This window comes from Strix aluco, chromosome 1, assembly GCF_031877795.1.
Source record: "Strix aluco isolate bStrAlu1 chromosome 1, bStrAlu1.hap1, whole genome shotgun sequence".
In the NCBI taxonomy this organism is placed as follows: domain Eukaryota; kingdom Metazoa; phylum Chordata; class Aves; order Strigiformes; family Strigidae; genus Strix; species Strix aluco.
The window spans coordinates 47310914-47334525 of NC_133931.1; the positions used below are offsets into that span (position 1 = coordinate 47310914).

The 23612-nt window shown below is 37.5% G+C and overlaps 1 protein-coding gene across 2 annotated transcripts in view; it reads right to left on the reverse strand.

Moving 5' to 3' along the window:
- The window catches only part of ASXL3 (ASXL transcriptional regulator 3), a 139597-nt gene that overhangs the window by 35899 nt on the left and 80086 nt on the right, over nucleotides 1-23612 (reverse strand). For both annotated transcript variants that reach the window (XM_074820037.1, XM_074820028.1), the window contains 3 exons: nucleotides 14439-14556; nucleotides 13419-13538; nucleotides 8716-8879 (listed from right to left, as the gene is read on the reverse strand). In XM_074820037.1, coding sequence (XP_074676138.1) covers nucleotides 8716-8879; nucleotides 13419-13538; nucleotides 14439-14556 — 402 coding nt within the window. The remainder of the gene's footprint in view (nucleotides 1-8715; nucleotides 8880-13418; nucleotides 13539-14438; nucleotides 14557-23612) is intronic.

A 23612-nucleotide genomic window follows, 5' to 3' on the forward strand; every position in this document is an offset into this window, starting at 1 on the left:
CCCACCTTTTTGCAGCAGAGTATAACCTGACCCAGAATATGGCTAAGTTTTATTCAGTCCTGATTATGAAGTTATCAGTCCTTATAAGAAAAACTCTTGTCATTCTCAGCTGATCATCGACGTAACATAAACAGTTTGTCCTCAAATATAATACGAAAAGACAGATTCTGAAGGCAGATGGTGAAAGCAATTCTGAATATTACTTTAGTCCTTTAAAAAACAACCAGACTAAACTTAGAAGTAAAACATCAAAGGATGAAAAAGAGAGTATCTACTGCTATAGGAATAATTGCTTCAGACAAGAAGAGAAAAGGAAGAGGAGTCTTTTAAAGAAAGAGACAAAGACTTTTTCCATCTTCAGTAAAGTGGGAAATATGCCGAGTAAGACTGAAGAATTACAAACATATGTTTTCAAAATGAAATGTGACTTGTTAATTTAGACCTTGTCTAAATCAAGAAGACAAGTGGGATAGCTATATTCATTCCAATACACTGTAGTGTCAAAAAAGACAATAGAATCCAATCTGGTTGAGCTCAGATGCAAGAAATTAAATGAATTTAAGGACACTAATAAATCTGGCAAAATGAAAAGATAAAGCATGTTTTAAAATGAAGCAAAAACCAAGCAAAATATAAGGAAAACCAGAATATGCAGCCTACAGTACCTTCTAACTGCATTCAAATTACAGAAATTACAATTAAGATTTATTTTTCTATTACATACATCATACAAGTACCAATCCCAAGCATGTCAAGACATGCAACAAACAGTAACTATTTATTAAGGTATTAGAAGAGGCAAATAAGCCTGGGGAAAAAAAAAAGGTAAAATAGAAAACCATATATTAGATCGTGATCAAGGCAGCATGTATGAAACTTGTTTAAAAAAAGATGCTTGGAGACTTTGAGAAAGTAAAACATTAAATGATCCAGCAATGCTCATATGTTGGGGAAGGTGCAGGAAAAGATATAAATAGCCAGGGTCTATTCATCTAGCTTTTGATAAAAATAAAAGAATATGCCTTTGACCCTGGGAAGCAGAAACTGGGGGGATGTTACACATGAACATCTAAAATTAGTCAGTCATTTTTGATGAGTGTCATAAATGAAAACCCTGCATCCAATCCCTTTTCTCTAGGCATTAGAAAACATTGCCCTTCTATGCAAAAAAATGGCTGTATGTCCTTAAGACAAGAGAGAACAAGCTAAAGGAAATTTGAGTTTAAATAATTCAAAGACAAAGAATAGCAATCCTATGAAATACTTAGGAAAAAACCCCTCAACCTCTTTTTCCCTTTTTTATTTAAGCAAAACAAATATACTAAGAAAGGTAGGGGGAGAGGGGTGGAGTGAGGGGAAGGGGGGGTAGGGAGAGAGGAGGGGGGAAGAGGAAGAGGGCGGGGGGGGGGGGGGGGGGGAGAAGAGAGAGGAGTAGAGGGGGAGAGATGGGGAGAGAGGGGGAGATTGTGGCAGAAGCATGGATGGATCACTTCTGCTTGCTCTTCTTTCCACTGCACCTGCATCCAACATCCTGTTTCAAGTCCTTGGCTGTCTTCAGATTCAGAACTGTAAGGAATATTCCGTTCTCCATTTAATTCCAGTGCAGCCCTACAGTGGCAACACTGGAGGCACTGCAGACCAACTCATATCACTTAATTATTAGCACTTCGCAAGGAAGGAACAGTTGAAACACTACACACTGCAGTAGTGCAATGCATCCTTAATAGCTACATAATTTGAAGCATGCTGGTCCCCTGTGATCATATATGTTACCACTGACATTCACATATAAGTTATACTCTCATAACGCAGCTCCTAGCACAGTCATTTAAAAAGGCACTTGTGCAAGTACCTTCCCACTAGAAGAGAGGTGTTTTATCAATTATTTTCTCTTTTTAAAGTACTAATAATTCTGTCAAATGTAAACGGAACTGTTATTGCATACAAGGTCCTGTTTTTTTAAGCACTAAAATGGTGCACTGCATTTTATAAAATTTGTCTGGAGGGAAGGAGAGGGGTACAAAAGCTTCACTAGCTTACATCAGAACAACCATGAGCACAGGGTCCCTCACATGTCAGAAGGACTTATGGGAAAGGATGATGCAGAGAGTTGTGGCTCTTGTATTTTCAGCTTTCAGTGGGCACAGCACCATTGCTGCGTCCTACTAGATGTTCTGAGTTGAGCTTTGCTACAGACAAAAGCAATTGCAATAGTTCTGCTAACACCTCTGCAAAACTTGTTCATAAAGGTGAGACATGCTTTAGGTGTGACAAGCTAGGGCTTTAGAAATGAAACAAGAACTTCCACAACATGGATGCAGCATGGTGGAAAACACTGATTCACACTTCTGAAATACAGTGACCAAGCCTGCAGAAATACAAAAACGTGACACTTAATCAAAAATGTAAAGCCTCCTATCCACACATGTAGAAGTACCGATATTGACCTGTAAGGATTACTGCAAACAAGAATTCCATTACCACATCAATCAGAGCAGCCAGACTGCAATGCAATTGCAGTGAGCCTTAGTGGACTGCACTAGGGAAGCTAAAAGAATATTCCTGTAGCTAAAGCCAACAGGGATTTTGAAGTAAAATCCTTCAGCCTTCACTCATGTAAAGTGAAACTGATGTTTGTTGTTAATACATGACTGTGAAATGTGCAGACACGCCATTCATACAGCTGCATTTGGTAAAAAAGGTATTAACTTGCAGCACAAGGACAGAGGGGCCAGCTGGGTTAGTAACCTCTCTGAACACCCCTGGCTAGCCAAGCTCAGGAATCAGAGACCCAGAATCTTATTGAAAAGGTAGCTTAAATGCTTTGGAATTTCTTCATCCATCTAGTCTATAAGATACCTATATTAAAACTACCCTAATAAAGCTGTACAAATAAAGCACATTCCAACAAAACCATGCTATCCACATTAACCAATAAAACCAAAGAAAAAATGTCAGTTAAAGGGAGAAATGGGACATAAAATGACCTTCAATTACTACACACACAGGGGTGTCAATTTAACAGCTTTTTAAATATGCTTAGGTGCAGAAGACATATGTTACATTTAACCTTCTATTGCAAATGTTCTCTGAACTAAGTGCTTTTGTCATAACCCTAAAACTATTTTAGTGTAAAACTCAAAACATTTACAGGAACATAACAATAAATATTTGAAAGCTACTGATGATACAGAATTGAAAAGGACATCTAAAAGGTTGCAGTATTATCAGAAAAGGCAGCTAAGTAAGGTAAGGTAACCATTTAGGTACTACTACAGAATAATTCCATGGAGAGAAATGTAAAACAAACGTGGGAGCAAATAATACACACAGGACTAATTTTTGCAGTTTGATGTCTTATAAAGAAAATGCTGGAAAAGTCCAACAGCAAATATAATCCTCAAGTACTGATGAAGTTAAGAAAGCAAACAGGAAGATGGTTACACTGCTACAAGGAAGGAACTGTGGAAATAAAGCTTCGCTTACTCTCTTTTAATATAAAACTAATATACAGTAAGATAAATACTAAATAGTATTTATTTTATTCTTTATTCTTTAAGTGTCAGAATGGCACATGCCAGACCTCTCTCCTTGTCTTTTACAAGCATAAGAATTTCGTGTATTATTCATTACCCACTCTCCACTGCAGAACTCAAAACTGATGTGCTTGGGAGTAAGAGTAATTTGTGCACATCAAAAACAATGGTTACCTTTTGTTATCATTGCTCAAATGGTAGGAACAGATATTAAGCTGATTCATACTACATGAAAGCAAAGAGGTTTTGAAATGGAATTCTGTAGATAACCTCCCCCAAATTACTTCTAACTATTTTAAACAGAAAATCACTGACATCAACCTGTGCTTTTTTTCAATGCAAGGTGAGAAGGAATCTTTGCAAGCTGATATAATCAACCTGGAAGTGCCAGCATCAACCTAAATTGAGTAGGCCAAGACAGAAACACAGAACCTGCACTGACCTTAAAATGACAGGATGCTGTAATGTTATTACATAAGAACAATACTGGCACTGACCCATGAGACAGCTATTATTTTCAGATTCATTGATTTAGAAATTAAAAGAAAGAGTTTAAGGTGGGTTTTGACCCATTTTAGAATCTTTTGATTTGTACATCATGTTTTTCTTTCTAGTACGCTGGCTTACTATAAACCTGAAATATTCACAGGCACTTCTGCAGTACTGCATGGCTTAAGTATTTCCTTAAGAATATTTAAGTTTATGATTTTAAATTTAAGTAACTACCTTGACTATCTATAAACTAGATTGATTCAGAAAATAAAATATTGCTAAATTTCTTTCATAAAACAAGTAAAGCTAAGACAAGATATAATTTTTACTATGATATCCTCTACTGCTTTAGATGCTCTTCATGAGTAGGTTTGGTCAGATAAAATGGCACTGCAACAACACGCAAGTCTGAGGAGGCTTTGAGATCCTTTGTGGATGTTTTTGCAGGAGGAAATTCGCATCCTATGTGAAAGGGCAGGGCAGATGCAAACCACAGGATGCTCAGAAGAACCTAATATTACCCTAAGAGAAAATACAGGACAGGGAGTTAAATTCTCAAAGATCAGAAAGTTGTTAAGCATTTGTAGAGTCTGGAAAGACACATTTTTTCCGAGCATTCAGGAAAGAATATTTTTTTTAGCTCTCTAAGGATGTGTAAAATCACTTCAGATTTCTACTACTATTCAGACGAGACAGCACTTCTCTTCATGGAAGCTTACCACATGGGTGTATTTCCAATTCTTTTGCCCATACCCTAGTGTTAATAGGAGGAATTTGACTCCCCAGTAGCAGCAACAAGGAAAGCCGGTGTAGACAAGATACTGCCAGCTGCCAGTCCTTTTCAGCAACCTGTCATACAGACCTGTTACTCGTCCTTGTACAACATACGTTGTTTAATTAATATTTAAAGAGGCAATGATGAAGTATAGCAATCTAGATACAGAGAGAAACTTCCTGCTTTGAAGATGAATATTTGCTGAGAGGTGGTCAGGAAGGCTTCTGTTATGTGTAATTATCAGCTTGATGTATTAATATTAGAAGCAGGTATTTCTTTGATGAAAATTGCATTGTTCTTCAGCTGTAGAATGTTCTAATTAAAGCTGAAAAGAAAAATACTTTGCTGGGATTTGTGACAACTGAAATCTTTTGTGCAGATGCTTTCCATATAGTTTCTATATCTACATGTTTTCTTTATTGTCAGCTCAGTCATCTAGGTCTCCTGGGGGATCACCCAACAAGCTTCTGTATCAGATGAGCTTTAATGTTTCTGAGCCTTTGAGCCCATATAGATTAACAAAGATCTAAAAATGTGGATGTTCAAATTTCAGATGAGTTTCGCAGTATCCAGTGATGAAACATTTTGGAGCAGTCTGCTAAACAGACAAGTCTGGGTCACAGCTGCTTCTTTGAACAATGTCCACATACTATTTCACTCTAAACCCAAATGAAAGCAATAAAATCCTTGATAAAACATATCTACCATAAATGACAACTTGTTCCAATTTCTTTTATAGGCATTTTGAATACAGAAATTTACATGGGCCTCACTGCTATCAAAATAAAATTTAAACTAATATACAAGCTGAAATCAATTTCAAGTGTGAATAACTGATGGTAAAATTTATTTTTTCCTAAGGAAAAAAACCTGCAATGATCCCACACTTCCACTCTGTCAAAAGTCTAGCTGGAGTAGGAAAAATGACAGCACCAACATTAGTGGAGTTATTCTCAACTTCTTCCATTCTGGGACATCTATCCTAAGGCCTTGCGTTCCATGGGCTCCCATGGCTCCCTGATAGCAACCACCAAACTTGAAAACAACAGAAAAATCAGAAAACACACCCCAAGAAGCTCCTGACTTGGCCCTGAACTTTTTAAAAACATATTAGACTAACCAGGGTTGAGAGAGAAGTAATTTATTTATAATAAACACTTGCATGCAAATTATAAGAAAACCTCAACTCCCTTAACTAATGGTTTCTAAAAACGCTTATTCAAACTGACACATGCATGACAAGTTTCAACTCAGTACGATTTAAGGAGGAGGAGTTATACCGCCCAGAAAAATGGTGTTTATGACAGAAATGACAAAGGATCATTCATCATAGGGTTTTTCTATGTGGAGCAGTAATAAAGCCTAAATGAGACTGCACTTCATTAGTAATTTATTTCACAGATCACTATATATACACAAATAGCATAACTCTATTACATTTTTATAGTGCCATTCATTACAGTACTTCACATACTATACCCACACGACAACACAAAAATGCAGCTTTCTCTGGGGAAGACAGCAGCAAACTGCAGAGCAGCACACAGGGAGGAAACACTTCAGAGCCAGAAGAGCACGAGTAGCAATTGTCAGGCAAAACAAGAAAAGGACAATATAAACCAACAAAACTGAACCTTCAGAGACAGGCAGCTAACTCAAAGAATAGTTTTACACCCCTTTTGTTTGCCTGACGCCCCACTTGATTTAGACAGCAGAAATAAAAGAGGAAGACTGAATAGCCTTGCCTTGTCCAGTTGGAGTGACCAACACCAGACTCTCATCAGAGCTCCCTGGCTGGAATTCTCTCTCTCTCTCACTTGATCCTTGAGCACTACACTGCCATTTTCCACTTGCCACAGGAAGGAAAAGAGTATCAGTTCAATTGCTTTCATCAGTCCATATTTGAGATGCTACTCTTTAGGCATAGAAAAGGACATATTCTCGGATATCAAGAAAAGGGATGCAATTCTTTCTCTACTAAGACCTCTGCAAAGTGAGAATCTGGGGCTATCTCACTCCCCACCAGAAGACAATCCTCAAACTATCACACTGAAAGGACAAACATTTCCATTAATCTTCCAGAGATGAATGGAGACTCCTGCCTTCCAAATGCGTGTTAAAACATGGTATGCTCCACAAACCTACAGAATGCTGTGAGAAGACGACAGAAGGACTCCTGTAAAGGTCTCATGACAACTGCTTTTTTGCGACTAGTTCACTTGCGAAGTAACAGTGTCCAATTATATAGCGTTGGGCCTTTGAAATAACACCTGCAAAGTATGTATTATGTGAACACTTTCTCAAATAAAAATTAAAAAGAAATGCACTGCTTTTAATTAGTGAGGTGTGATTAAATTCAACAAATACTCTCTTGATTTTCTTGCCAAAAGCTGTGCTCTAAGAATCCTGATAAGAAGGTAAATGGTTTGTCAGTAATAAAGGCTCCATTTTTAAAAATAAATTTTAAAGCAAGAAACTTCTAAATAAGGCCCCTGTACTTGAAATGTAATTCATGAACACTGGGATCTTTGATAGTTGGAGAGAAAACATGATTCTACCTAGCAGGTTTTTTTTTAAAATCTCTTCTGGTAAATTAACTGGAAAGAGAAAAAAAATCAAAACTATCAGGAAAATATTTGCTGGGCACAAAGTTAAAATCTGTTTTACAGCAGAGAAAAAGGTTCTCTTAAACTTTGTCAATACTGACTTTGACTGCCTTGTGGGAGCTTAAGAATAAATACATTTACATTGTTTCTCCAATGGCTCTGGTCTTAATGTGCTTTTTAAAATATTCCATTATCAAAGTGCATAATGTTAGTCCACAACATACACATCTAATTTGACAAGAGGCTGAGTAAATGTACATCAATACAATTTTTCTTTCTCTTTCTGTCTCATATTGCACTGCCTTCCCCTGTATTACTGTGGAAGACACTAACTACAAACAGCTTAAGAAATGAAACCATGGCATTTAACATACTGATTTAAGATGCAGGTTTTAATGAGTCATTTAAGTGACCTGCATTCTCTAGTTATTACATAAAAAGAGGGATACTGACCATCTGCAGAAAATATAATAACCTATTTGGGAAAGTTAATATGTCTGAATTAAGTACATGAGTATTCCCCATTGAAATTGGTAAGGCTGTTTAAATCCAGAAGTGAGACAAGTGCGTAAATGAAATTGTTTTGGGCCCTCTTTGCTATTTTAACTGCTAGACATGCTGGAAAGATTTTTTTCTTGCTCCAAGAAGCCTGAAATCCAACCAACAAATGGACCAACAAGGAAGGACCAAACACTGTAGAAAACAACATGGAATTGAACTTTTATTTCCACCCTGTTACTCCACAAATCATTCTTCTCAACGGAACCAATTAACAACCTGTATGAGCCTACAGCTGTGAGCTCTGAACAAGAACTTCCGTACAAAGGGTGTGAATGAATGGATTCAGTGCACTGGAGCTGAGCAGATACATACGTGGGCATGAGTAAAAGGTGAGAAGGAGAAGAAACTGACAGAACTAATATTGACCTGGACAGTGCTGGCAGAATGCCCAGGAAGATCACAGATGAAAAGAGACTCAACATAAAGTCTTGAAGATGAGAAGTTTATCTTCAACACCATAGGTAGAAAGCTAATTAAGAGATTTGGCAAGTTCATAAGATCTGTTGGCCCGTTTCCATTTAGACAAATCAGGGAGCTGCAGTTTTCAGAAAGAAAGGAAGCAGGAGCTGGTTGACACTTAAGATAAACTTTACAGTCATTCTACATCTAACAGTTTCACCTAAGAAAGTATGGAAATTTTCTTCTTATTCTTTCCTGGAACAATTCCTAGTCAATCAAATCAGCCTATGCAAACACACTGTAAAAAGTCTCATTAAAGAAAGAAATATTTCATGATGCTACTTACCTGCCTGTCTACTTCTGGAAGCAAAAGCAGGAGGTATTGTTGAAAATGCTGAGGTAAAGAAGCAAAGGTGTGTTTATTTATTAAAGCCCTCAGGTTAGTGTTCACTAGAATAGATCCTGGTGTTTCTATGTCAATATCCTCAGCTTTGGTCCATTTCAAATGTCCTGGAGTAAATAAACAGAAATAACTTTAAACATAAATAAAGGAAGAGAGTAAGAACAATCCTTCTTTTTAAGTTTTTAGCTTTTATTGTATAATACAGCAAGCTCCAGAGAAACGGTACTCTGAGAAGGGCAACACAGCCGCTTCTAGGTGTCTTAACAGCTTCTTTTCTATTCCCTGTATTTGTCTCTTGAGTTCTTACAGGATCCATGTTCCAGTCAACATCACAGCTGACATATTCTTACTTCCAGCTCAGGAGACCAACTCAACTCAGCAGCAGCAGAAAATTTTCCTGTCATGTCATCAACATAAGCATCTATTTCCAAGCAAAAGGCTGCTTGACGAGGTTGATGTGAATCAATCATTACTGAAAGCTTCTCTCACGCCATGCTCCGCATCTGCAGTGCACTCTGACCTACGTAACTTGTCCCATAGCACCTGCTAAAAACTCTGTGTGAAGAGACAGTGATCATAGAGATAAGAATATTTAATGTGTTAAATTAGTATCTGAAAACATGCATTTTTCAGAATTTTCATTAGAACCTATGATCTAAAATGATCAACACACAGAAGGCAACAGCAGGAATTATCAGAGGTTTAGAAAACAGGGTCTGTGAGGAGAAATACAAACCCGGGAATGAGTTAGATAGAGACTCAGCAGAGGGAAGAAGAAATACTTAAATGGCTGATGCACAGGGTAAAGAACAATGTCTTCTTACCGTCCACAGCAAATGTACAAGCTTAAACTCTTGCACAGAATATTTCTGTTAAGATACTGTTAAGATACTGGGAAAAGAGAGCTTTCAACCACCAAGGACAAGGAGACACTGGATTAGATCCATAGGGAGGCATTACAGCCTCCATCAGTGGAAATCTTTAGACAAATGTTAGACAAATACCTCTCAGGAATGACAGGTGTATAACTGATTTTTCCCTATGAGGGATGAATGAATTAGATGACCACTGGAGGTAGTCTGGTCTCATTTTGTTATTGTTTCTAGGATATTTAAAAGATTATTTTTTTCAGCTCCTTAAAGAGCAATTACTACTACATGCTTCAGGGTATATAATAGTGCTACAATCCTTTCTTCCTCTCAGTCTTAACATGGAAGAAGTAGGGACTCCTGGTGGCTGGAAAAACTCAAAAGCTTCTAACCCCTGCCAGGGAACTCCTCCAAGTTTTGGTCTGTTGTATCTTCAAATATTTCAAAGATGCTACAAAAGGGGTCTTAACTAAATCATACACAAACTCTAGCAGAATCTCTAAAAAAGCAATTGAAAAGAATATTTCACTGCTATGAGCAATGATGGCATTTGGCATTCACATTGAACCTCTCAGCAAGGATTACAACTGACATGTTAAGAAGAATAAATATATTTTACAAATGGAGGAATTTAGGCATACTGATTATAAGGAAGTTCTCAAATGCTACAAACTACTTAACAGTAACATTAATAAAAATAATGCAATTATGGTTTAGATTTCTTGGAAGGCCTATAGAGGTCTCCCCTGAAAGGCTATAACATCACCCACAAAACATAACAATGAAAGAAAATGCAGCAGATCTGTAAGTTCTAAAAGCTCCCCTTCAGCCATAGCCTCCCACAAACATTCTTGCACTTTCCTTTTACTTTCCAGCAGACAATACTAACTGAATGAGACAAGGATTACTTTGCACTCAGCACAAGATAACCTTTTCCAACACATATTTCCGACATACTGCATTTCAGTACAGCAAAGACTCCATTACAAACCAATGAATGCCCTGTTTTAAAGGACAATTGTATAGAAATAGGGCTCATTTTCATGAATGCATGACAATAAACTGTCCTCACCATCTGTTCCACCCACTAAATATAAATGCAAAAAGAACACAGTCCCCAAGCATAACACAAGTAGTATGATGGATCCAATTTTAATGCCTGTATGTATACTCTTTTCTTTAATCAATAAGAATACACATCCCCATCTTCTAAGTGACTCCAAATTGGAGTAACATTTCCCCAGCTAATGCTTCATATCCTACGGAAAGACACACCCATAGAGATGATCCAAACTAAAAGAAGACATATGACTGCAAAGTCAGTAACATCCTTCAGTGGCAGATATTTTACTAGTGTGAAAAGCCCAAGATAGTATCAGAAAGCCAAACCTAATTCTGTGTGCCTGTGTCAGGCTTTTGGTACCAGGTTTTTGACCTGCTACCACTTACAGGCTACTACGGAGGTTTTATGAGCTTGTGGAAGAAACATATATATTATTCCCAGGATGACAGGCCAGCAGCTCACTGTGGATGCCCATCATAGCCATACTTTAAAAAACCAAAATCTGTTCAGAAGAACAACATATTCTCTCTTCTGCACCCTTCCTATGGCTAATTTAGGACCTTTACTGAAGGTCTCAAGTTTGTAATCAGATTTAGCAAAGTATCTGGGAGTAGCTTGGAAAGTAGTACCTTTGTGGAGTATGAGAAGAGTATGACACCACTACATAGCTAATCATAACTCTGAGAGGAGTTTATGACAAAACATACGCCAACATTTTTTATATTGTTTTGCACAGAGAAGGATATTTTGAATCCTTATATAGCTGCTACCAGAGGTTGGGGGATCACTGCCCTGGTCAGAAATAGAACCGGGAAGATGAGAGAGAAACTCAAGCTTACAGCTTTGGAAAAGAAGAGATTAGTCTCCAACATAGAGAATTAACTATGAAAAGGATAGGAGCACCATGGTTCTACATCAAACTATAAAAATCAAAATAGGAAAAGGATAGAAATCACATAGTCATCAGAATCAGTTAACTAAAAGGGGAAAAAGTCGTCATATTTAATGGGAGCTCAGAAAGTCTACCAAACAAAACATGCAGTCAATGTTGGGCAGATCAGCAGAGTTTCAGACAATCAAACAATGTCTGGAACTGAATCTTGCACTATATAGGACACCGGACCTATTTTCAAAGATGCTCAACAACTTTCTATTAGTATCCCAAGAAATATTATGTCATTAGAGAAACATTTCAGCAGGTACAAGAATAGAAACCCTTAAACCTTACACAAAGTACCCTGCATTTCAAGTGTGGTATCCCAAAAGGCCAGAGGATTTTTTCTGAAATCCACAAAAAATCTAATGAGTTCCCTCTACATTTGGTATCATCGGCCAACAGTTGATGAAATATCTGGGGATGGGGAGGGATGTGTACATCAAATTATGTATCTCAGTCTTAAATGTAGAGAAAAGTTACAGGAAATAATCTAAAATTGAATGTATCTGCATAGCAAAAGTTGTAATACTGAAGGAGTATTTTTGGTTTTGAATAATGCATTTTGATCAACATAGACAACTAGCCATCCATCTGAAACTGACGAATAATCTGCAGAAAGATCACATGAAACCAAAGTACACTTTCATGGGATGCCATGATACAGTAAGGCTTGCAGGTAACAGTTTGCCAGAACTAGCAATAGCATATTTAACAACCAACCTATGATATTTAGGAAGTAAATTACCTTCAAGCTATTTTACAGAATCGTTATATGTAACAATAGGACTAGGCTGGATCATTAAAAAAGAAGAATAATCTTATCACCACAAAGACAGGCATTTAATAATTCTTAGGATGATCCAACCATCACAAAAACCTTGTTTGCTAACTTTTCCAGTATGGTCACATTGCAAAATACTTCTGTAAATGATTCAGCAGTCTGCTAAATGCAAAAAGTCCTCTGTAAAGGTAAAGAAACAGTTATGTAATTATTCTACTTTACTTTAGCCAAGACAAGAGTCTTAGTGAACACTACATTTTCTGCTCCTTAGGGAATATTTCCAATTATATTTCATGCAGAGCAGGAAAATCTGCCTATCACATGGAGCTACTGAGAATTTACTCTTAGCATCTCTTCAGAGAAAATTCTTCATTAATTACAGATCATCATCCATGAATCTTGCTAAAAAAACACAGAAAATAAAACCAGAAACTGTATCTACCACCTCAAGAGATGCAGCTTCAAAATAATTAAGGATCCAGTTGAAGAAACAAATCAACCAAAGAAAGAGAATCAACCAAAAATGATATGCCAAATCTCTATATGACATGGAATAATGCAAATGAAGAAAGGAGGGTTAACGTCTAATAGGACAGGTATGTAAGCAAATATGCTATTATCTTTGGGAATGAATGCATAGTAGACTGCCAGCAAATTTACCAGGAAGAAAGAATATTTGTTACACCTCCCCCCCATTCCCCAAAAAGTCATAATGCAGCATTCAGAAGCTAATTGGTAAATGACCTCTCTGCCTGCCGTTGCTTAGGTCTGTCAAACTTTAAAAAGCAACTACAGAAAAGCATTCTGGGGGGAAAAAATGTCCATGGATTTTTCAGGTAGCCAGGAAGAAAGATGCCTTCTTGAGAAAGGGTCAGCTGCTGAGTTTGAAAAAGGGACAGATAAACCAGAAAAATAAAACTTTTAAAGAGATCATAGAGTTTACAAAAATAGCAGTATTACAATAACAAGTAAGATATTTATTTTACTCCTACTCACCTAAACCAGATTTTTTTAACCTCTTTAAGTGCTGGCTTGTTTGTTTTCCAGTTGGAGACTTTTGCCCATGTTTCATCTCTTTATCAGAACCATCTGCTTCACCATTTTTAGATTCAGATCCTTAGGAAAAAAATAAAACCCCCCAAACATGATACTGATGCACTTGCACCAACAATCCCCCCACCACCCCCTACACTGTAAACAAAACGAAAATAGGATTTAAAAACAACTGACATCTACTTGCTGAAAGGCAATACACCTTTCTGGTCACAATACGATTCCTCATCATCAGAGGAAATGGAAGTAAAAGCTCAATAAATCAATTAAGTGCTGAAAACTAAAGTTTACTGAACACTGCAGTCAATAAAAATGTTCACTGATCTAATAAAAATAACGTTTTCCTATAATGCCCAAGAGATACCTTTAAAAATATTTTAACCTCAAGTTATGGGGTTGTAAAACAATCTAAAGGCAAAAAAAGATCATTTCTTTGTGAAGAAACATTTGTAGAAGAGATATGCCTGGAAATACAATTGTCAATTTGTGTTAAACATAGACATAGAAATTTCTTAAAATTAAACTTAACCACCAGAACTAAAGGTCAAGGTTATGCTGCAGTGATAAGCATGGTACCAGAAGAAGAAAAAGCTAACAAAAGGATCCGAATATTGCAATGCAGAAGTGAGACACAAATTCACATTCACAGAGAAGCTTGCCTTTTTTTTCCCCTCCCTCCCCTTTTTATGGCATTGAATACCAGCATGTGGTCCTCCATTAGAGTTCCAGAGCCAAACAAAATGTTACTTTGCATTCCTTTAAAGCTGCTGCTATTACCAATTGTCATTTTACTGTGTGTCTTCAGTTCTTTATTAAAGGAAAATCTCCATCCTTGAGACACCAGATTTGATAAGGAAATAAAGACGTTAAATGAAGCCACCAGGTGGAAATATCAGTTCAGCTGATACAGAGGAAAGCTCTGTGACTAGAGCTGATCTTGCAAACGGTCCTTTAGCTATTTACCTGAAGGTGAATCCGACTGCTCATCAGACACCTTTAATGGTGTCAAAACAACGCGAGGAACAGTCTTGTTTACCATCATTGAGACTCCATTTCTTCTTTTCTGCTGTTGTCTTAAAGCCTACAAAAACGATAACAAAACATAAAAATGTAACAAAAACTAATGCTTATAAGTGAATTACATGAGACATTTCTCTGCCATTAAACTGAAATCTCTTAAAATAAGCATAATTTATATAGCTACTGACTTGCCTGTCTTTACCCTCGTCCCCTTTATGTCATTTTCCTTTAAAATATAAAATCAGGTTTTTGGTTATAAAGAGAAAGAAGATGCACCTTAGATCATTTTCCAATACAGTTTTGACAACAAAGAAGCACGTAACTGTTTGCTCTACCTTAACAGCACAACATAATAACCCATGGAATGTGAAACTAAGACTTCCTAGTAAAAAAAATGTAAAATAAATGTTTCAAAACCAGAATAAAAATATATATGTCTGCACATCTCTCGCAGGTGCATCCTCTCCAGTATACTGCTCAGTCAATCAAGTTAACACAGAGTGTCATCAGTATGTACAGCATGTAAGGACTACAGTATTGATGCACTCACTCAGCCGTGAGTAGTGCTGCACAAAATCACTGAACATGGCAGGAATCATTTATTTTTGTGAAGGGAATCAGTCCTAATCTTGGAAACCTTGCAGCACTTGGCTTCTGTCTGCTTGACTTTGGGCATTAACCTTCAGAACACGAACATGATGGTGTTCTGGCAAATCTGGGGAAAAATGATACAAGAATAAATCTCTACAAATGGGAGTGCTTTGTGTTTCGTAAATGGATCAAATACAGGGTTGATAATGTAATACAAAACATTTAAAGATTAGAAATAGCAAATACCTGTCAGACTGTTTTATATGGAAAATGATATCTGATTCAAAAGATCTTAAAACATACAAATATTACTACTTGCCAATTAATACATTTGTGAGCATTAAAATTCTGGAATTAAGCAGAATGGGCTGGGCTTAATACAGATCTCTCCTATCCTCCTGTCTATTTTTCTCCAATCTCACTGTGCACTCTCTTTATAACTGTGATTTGTGTTATGATCCTGGGGAGGGATTTATTAAAGTAATACTGTACCAATGAGGAACATATTTGATACGAATTATCCCTGTAGGTTTATGAGCATGAATGACTGATGCCTTACAAGGTTTAAGTCTGTAACTTCAATTAATCTGTAATATCTTTCACAAATGTTCACATAGCTAAATAAAAAAAAAATCTCTGGAAAAAAAAATCAATATCACTCTATTCCCCTAAATAGCACACTACACAACATAAAATACACCAAGCCACACAAAAGCTATTTCTTCGATTAACCCCTTTTATAGTACACTTCTTAAAAGACACATCAGCACTGTACAATAAAAAGCAAATTAGAACACTTGAAAGCAAGCAAAGAGAGGAACCTGGTCAGATCTGCACTGAACCAAAGAAGCAAGCAGAAAGCCATGAAGACCATCCTATACTTCACACATTTTGAGACAGAAAATTCATACTGGTATTGAGCAAGAACAGCCAGACTTGTGGACAGAAAATTAAAAAATGTTAAAGTTTCTCAAAAATTCCACAAAATTCAAAAAATTACCCTCAGTGCACAGTCCTGACAAACTGTCAAACCAGGTGATCCTTATTTAATAGTAATACCACTGAGACAGTAACATATAGTCCACTAAAAATTAACTGAAAAGACAGTAAACTTCTGCACTAACAGCATACCTATATAAGCACAACCCAAACTTTGCATTGTTGTGCCCCACAGCTTGATTTGCCTGATGAAGAGCAAAGAGAAGAAATATCCATCCTCAGTGTCATCCTCCCTAGACAAATGAGTAAGAACCCAAATGATGTCCCATGTTCTCCTCCCTTCTGACCTTTCAAGACAATTTCCACCTCTACCAGGGACCACAGCCTTGTTGTCAGCACCCATACAGAAATACCATTTTAATGATTTATACAGCTACTGTGACAAAGGCAGATTCTTTATAAAGCCTCGCAGTTGATTTTCAATGCTTTAGACTGAGCTCCCACAAATGAGAGAAAGTAAGCAGCAGTGTATCCTCTATCAATGACAGGTAGTCAGCATTCATACACCTTAGGTGACACATGCGCTGCTGGAGTGAGGGCAGCAGTATCCAATCTGCATCAGGCGCACCACTTACCTTCTTTTGTGTTACAGGAAAGCCACTTGTGGACCTTAAGCACAAATTTATGCAACTTATCTGGCACTTCCAGGAAGCACAGGCCACCCCATGCTCACAGAGCACTAATGCAAGATAGCATGGCTCATCCCAGCACTCTCCAGACACTCAGAGCCACAAGAGAGGTGAACACAGCTGGGAGCCTGCAAACATTGCTACCAGAACTACTTACTTTGGGGCACAGCCCACTTCTGAGCTACAGGCTAAGCACCTCAAAATGTGAGGATCAAGCACAAACTTTAAAGACACCATTTCTCTTTGGCACACATTTGCTTTTCAGGTTTCTTTTTCCCTAACATTCATTGTTTCACTGTCAGTCCCTCTCCCATCTCCTCCAGTTTCACAACACAAGGAACCGAACCCCACGCAGGGCCCATAGTTAAATTTGGAAATCAGTCTGTATGGGATGACTCAAGCTGACACTAAAGCTTCACATGTGGACACCTGAGAGACAGGTTGTAGAATGGAAAAAAAATTAAAACCATGCAGACATCAAATTCTATGTCTAACTTTTAACAAAAAGTGCCCATGAATTACACTGTGCCCAGAGAATAAATGAATAATCTTCCCTGTGCCTCTCTATCTTCTCATTTGTTAAAGGAAAGATATGAAGCAGGGGAGGAGGGTACAAAAGTATCAAGTAAATAATCTAACATTTGACCTGTAGGGTAAAGAGGTGGCTGAGATTTTGCTCAGTCATCTTGTTTAGTGGGACGCATTATTCCCAGGTAATCACAACAATTTTGTGTTAAATTCTCCTTTGAATTTAAGGCTGCAGGGTCTGAAATTTTGCATAGACAAGTCTTTGCAAGACAACACTAGGAGCAACCCAGCAGAAGGAGAAATTGCTGACTGATGCCTAGTTACTAATAAAGCCAAACAGGAGTTAAGTATAAACCAAGGACAATCTGTGCAGTCTCTGCTGAGGACGAATATATAACTTCTCTACACTTAGCCTGAGGGATATTAATTTTAGGATACAAGACTACTGTAGGCTAAGACAAGAATCTTGTATCCCAAGATTAATTCAACTTAGCTGGGAAGTCAATGGGATTACTCAAAGTGAAACATACACCAAATGCTTTGCTATATTGAGCTTTTAGTGTACCAAGCTAATTTAGTGCTTTCCTAGTCACCACGACCAAATAAATCTCTAGTTTTGGCTCTTCTAGTGAAGGGAATAATCACAAAGCAGATGAGTCAAATTTGTAACTAGCACTGAAAAAAAAGAGAAATTTTATAACTTATTTAAAAAAAAAATGGTTCCAGATCTCACTGTAGATACAGAAACAGTAACTAACGCAAACTACATTGGCATCTTTTACTGACACAGCCTTTTGCATCTCATCCATATTTAGAGATATATAACCTCCTAGCTGGGCTTCCTATAGATCTGCAAGAAAGAGACGATGATTCTACCAAATGATAAGGTGTCATTTTTACTATGGAAAGTAAGAGAGAAACACATACAGCACATATGATAGCTTACATAAAGTATATTTTTCTTTAATGAGACTCTATGCTTACATTTCAGATGTATTCAGTCTTTTGTGCTAAATGCTTGAGTTAAAAAAGCTGCAAGTTGTGAATTCCTAGAACTGATCACTGTTGAAGTATTCTGTAAAACATTACTACCATCCTATCTTTACAGCACATAAATAGAAAAGGAAAGAAAATGAAAGTTCATATGGTATATAAGTTAAACATTAAAAGCTCTCTTAATATCACCACCAAAATATAGTACTTACATCCAGCCTTTCACAAGCAGATTTGCAAAGGGCATCTGTGAATCTCTTGCACATAACGAGTATGGAGCATTCCCAATATTCCCATTCATAAAAATGAACCTGTGACCATCTGTTGAATAACACTGCCATGGTCATTATACAGGGCTTGGCATAATTAATTTGTGTAATGAAATTATTTTTATTGCCAAAATCTTTAAGTAACCTCTCAATCCATTTTCATCCAAAGAACTCAAAATAACATAAAAACATGAGTATTAAGAAAACACAAACTCTGAAGATAGATGTCAAAAGAAAAACACCATGCAATTAACAGTAATCTTCTAATTCCAAGCAATTTTTTTATAAAGAGGTGACAAGAGCAAGTCTCCTTCTCTTTTTCAGGGAGTTTATGCCCCTACTGGAGTATAGCAGTGTATTGGAAGTTTCATGAATGCCATTATCTGTTCTTAAGAATAATAATTTCATATTTAGTTGACCTTAACACAGGAAAGACTTCTTCACCCATGTGACAAAATGGTTGATTCTCTGCAGTAAAAACTAATAAAGTCATCTCTGAAGTAGGAGTGAAAGGAAACAATATAAACTAAAAGGTAACTGGAGAGAGGGGAAAAATACATCCCCAAAAGAGCACCAGAAGCAAAATGTCAAGCTCTATGATTTTACTGCTGCTCAGGATAGTTTTTTATTATTTTTCTTTCCCACATCTTTTCAACTCAGAATGAAAAAATGCAGCATACAGATAAACCATTAATGCAGAAAACCACTTTCATTTGAGCTTAAATGCATGACATGCTGAGAATGTTAAAAATTAAGTTATTAACAACAAAGATATGTAACACTTGGTTGCATTAAGCAACATTGTCCCACATTTCTATTTGTTCCATAAATGTCAAGTCTACATTCTGAAACTCGTATCATGAAACATAACCTTTGAAATTTCACACATTATGGATCAGAAATGTAAAGCTATGGAATTCTTCCGTTCTGCCATGTGGAAAACACAAGCTATGATACACTGAGAAAAGTCTATTGCATAAAATAAATAACAACTCTACATCATGGTCATGGTCATGGATCCCAAATTGGCAAAGATGAAACAGATTTACAGTTTATTGCTTAACACCACCATAAAATTCAGTCTTTGTCCTCTTTCTCACCCTCATTTTTTTAGTAAAATTAAGACAGCCTTTAATTTCCATGTCTCTATTAAATTAAAATTTCTCAGTGGCAACCTGTTTCATGGATACACAGAGCAGTTAAAATAAAACAGTAAGCACCACAGATCACGAAGAATAAATACATTATTATTTTCAGGATGCCACTACTTTTTTTATTAAACATACATTAAAAGCACTCAGTTATAAGCATGCAAATGTAAGATTAAAACAATAATAAAGACGTCTTATGGAAACAGCTACAAAGTATAAAGTGCCATTTCCAAAGCATAGAGCAAATTATTTTACTTCCAACTAGACTTGTACACCAAACATAACAGTACTGGTGGCAAATGTACACACTGATCATTTGGAGATGAAGAATATTGGTCGAACACCAGTCTGGAAGTTTGGAGACCTAGGGTTTATTTTCAGACTCTGCTAATAACTTCTCGAATAAGTATCTATCCTTGTCCCATGTCATCCTCTTTCCCTGTGACACTTACATCTGTATTTGGAACAAAAATAATTTCTTGCTGCATATTTGTTCTTTAGGTCCCAGTAGCGGTAAGGGTTTTTCTGTACAACTACAATATACATTAACAACTGAACATTTATCTGTATATTAACCAACATTGAACTAAAGTGCTTGAACATTCATATGTGTGTATTTATGTGTGTGTCTGCACACCTGCAAGCCAGCATTATCTTCTATAGGATTACAATAATGCATTCATAGCTACAGTTGCTGCAGATCATGACAGACTGCAAAGTAAACATTTTTGTTGCCTTCCCAACCACAGAAACAGGAGAAGGACAAAAAACCATGTGACGTGTTCAGTGTCTGTTCTGACTTGCATGTGAATGGGAATGACGATGGCATATGCATTGACTCAGTGACACTTTTTTCCAAAGAGGTTTTTTAAAGTTGTTTGTGTAGTATTAAACATCAGCTATCAGCTGAAAAGTGCTTTATGGGGAAATCAGTTTCTTGGAACAACAAAGCACATACAGGTAAGGAAACTGTAGAAAGCAGTTTAAAAACTAAAATAAAGATAGCAATGACAACACAAAATTTTACAACAGTAATCAACATTTTCCATTAGGTCAAATTTGCAAACATACTCTGCACAGGATCCAACGCATACAGTGGGGGCTTCAGGGCTAGACTACCATTCTCCAGATAAAAAATCCTGTCATATTACCTCTTGGAGAAACACGTGCACCAATTCATATTGCACCAATGTAAGCAGTTACTTTCTGCCAGACATCCTGTTTGAGCCTGGGTTCTGCTACATGCCCACATACCCTGAGCACACAACCTTCTGGGGACCTACCCAACAGCTCCTGGAACAGCATTTGTAGATGATTGCTTGTCAGCATTTTGTAGGAGACTTCCTAGAGCTCTGAAGAGTTGTGAGCTGTTGCAAGTCCTGTCTTTCCCTGAAAAGGCCAACCATTTCTAGGATGCACTTCAAAATCAAGGCATGCTTCATTTTCACCTGGGTACAATTTCATGTTACAAACTATTCAAATCAAAAGCTGTTCTTTTCATATGGCCCAGAAGAAGATACTCACTTAGACACCCACTGTCACTATACGGAAAAATCACGTAACATCATTGGAAAAGCTTGACTGGGACTCTCATCTCCAGTGATGATATTTGTCATTAATGCAGTAGCAATGACCAATCCAGCTTAGACAGTTCCCCAGGTTACTTCAAGAAAAACATGATCAGACAAGTGCAATGCTTAGAACTCAGCCACTATCATCAGCTTGCTTGTCTCAGACCTGGGACTGCATCTACAGAACAGAACAAAGAGAGTGCTTTTGACCTATATTTGGGAAGGAGATTCCACTACGTAGCAGTGGTAGATTTAGCCAAAGGTAATGTTCATGTCAGGACATATTTTAAGTGAGGGACACAGTGAGGCAGAGAGGCAACTACACTGCAACACGGTACTGTTCTAATGTTGCTTTAAAACTCTTCTTAGTCATTTCTCAGAGTAAGAAATTCTGGAAAACACATTTATTAAAACACAAAACATGCAGGAGTGCTGCAAAAAGCATGCTATGCAAACAACCCCAGAGGAAAAACAAACAAGCAGAATGCCCCAGCAACTGGGAGCTAGTTATTAAAAAGAGGTACAAAAAAAATAGAGAGATTGTGGGGATTCCTGTCCCTTTCTTTCCATCACAGGTAAGGGTTGAGGACCATAGGGATGACCCAGAAGAAAGTCTCATAAACACTGTCTTGCATCTTACCAAAGCACTGTGTTGAGCAGCTGGTACATGCTGCTCATGCATAGGGACCTTTAGAGGGACATACCGTGCAGCCTGCCTTCGGGCAATGCATGTACTCCCTGAAGAGCTCCTGCTGGAACTCTTGCTCTTCCAGCTTCTTTTCCCCATTATGCAGTCTCCCTGCCATAGTTTCTCTGTCCTCTTCCCTAGACTTGTCTTGGCAATCAGAAAATCAGTTTAGTTTATCATCTTCGAACTTCCATTTTCCTGAACGCATTTTGTAAATTCCACTGTCCCTTCCCATGTCTCTCTAGAAGTCAAAAAGCAACACGTTTTCCTTGTTTTCCATTTGTTGACAGGAAAATTTGTCAAGAATCATCACTTATGTTGCCAGACATCTGATCAAATGCTTCAGCTAGGGAGCCAGAATTCTCCAGCTGTGGCCTTGGTAAATTTGTAGCATCTGAAAAGAAACATAGGAAAATGGTTAACAGAGACACTGAGAAACTGCAGCAAACTATACCAAGGAATTCAGTACAAAAAATACCTCTCAGTTGACAGTGGATTTTCAGAGCCTTTCAGGAAGACACCCTGTGCTCAAATTCTAAGTGATAAGGACATAATCATAAAGATCTCCTCTGTCATCTGCTTCTTTGGGGGAGAGGAGGGCAGGCAAATATATCAGGCTTATATCAGAACGTGTGAGTGAGTAGTTGCTCAAATGAGTCAAAGGATAGACACCACAGACAGACTCATACTGGATTACTTCCTATGGACAGCAAAATGCTTCAAGATAACCTGCATCTGGCTGTAGTCAAGGAAAGAAGTCCTAACAGAATGAGTGTGGAGGGAGCAAGACTGGTGAGTTTGCTCTTGTTCTTCTCTCAAAGCAAGATAAGCAGTGTGCCTGAGCTGAAGACAGGAAAGCAAATCCACACCAGCATCAAGGGAGATCAGGATTCTACCTTCAGTGCCAACCTAGGCACCTGGACACCAGTGTCCTTAAAAAACAAACAAACAAACAAAGAAATCTTGATAAACTAGTACTGTGAATTTGGGTAAATCAGGGCTAAATTACACTGTTCACCATTCTGCTCTGAAATTTAGTCTCTTATTGCTTCAGGTTGTAGCTTGGTTTCTAATAATTATTACAGTTGTGCTAGAAAAGTCAGCCTGAAATGTTATTTGGAGCTGTACAGGTCTAACATCCTGTAATTCAGAAGCAACACATAAGCCAAACCATAACTTCCCCATAGCTCTCTTACTGCTTGGGGCCTGAGCATCCACTGGAAAAAAATGGGTGTGGAATTTCCACTTCTACTGTAAGAACAAATTGTAGGGATGGGTGCCTTCCTTCTCCATAAAAAAAACGCATCTACCCACTTTATGAATAAAATAGTGGCACATACATGAACCCAGCCACCGAGCATGCAGACAAAGCCCAAAGTTAAGAAAAACAAAACAAACCACGGTAGTAACATACCTTGTGTAGATTCCCTTATTTCCTGAGCTTCTCTCCTCCCAAACCCACTTGGCTGCTGTCTCTGGAGTTTCTGTCTCTACAAAGAGATCTGGATGCCCAGCACAGTCTCAGACATGTCCGGGTCTGTATTCAGATCCTGAGTCTGAATGGAGTATCCTTCTCTTCTCCCAACAGAAAATTTATGGGTACCCTTCTTGGTGCTGATTCCAAAGTGCCAAAAGTGAGGCAGGATTTTCTTCAATGTCTGGGAGGTCTACTATCATCCCAGACATCATTATAGTGCA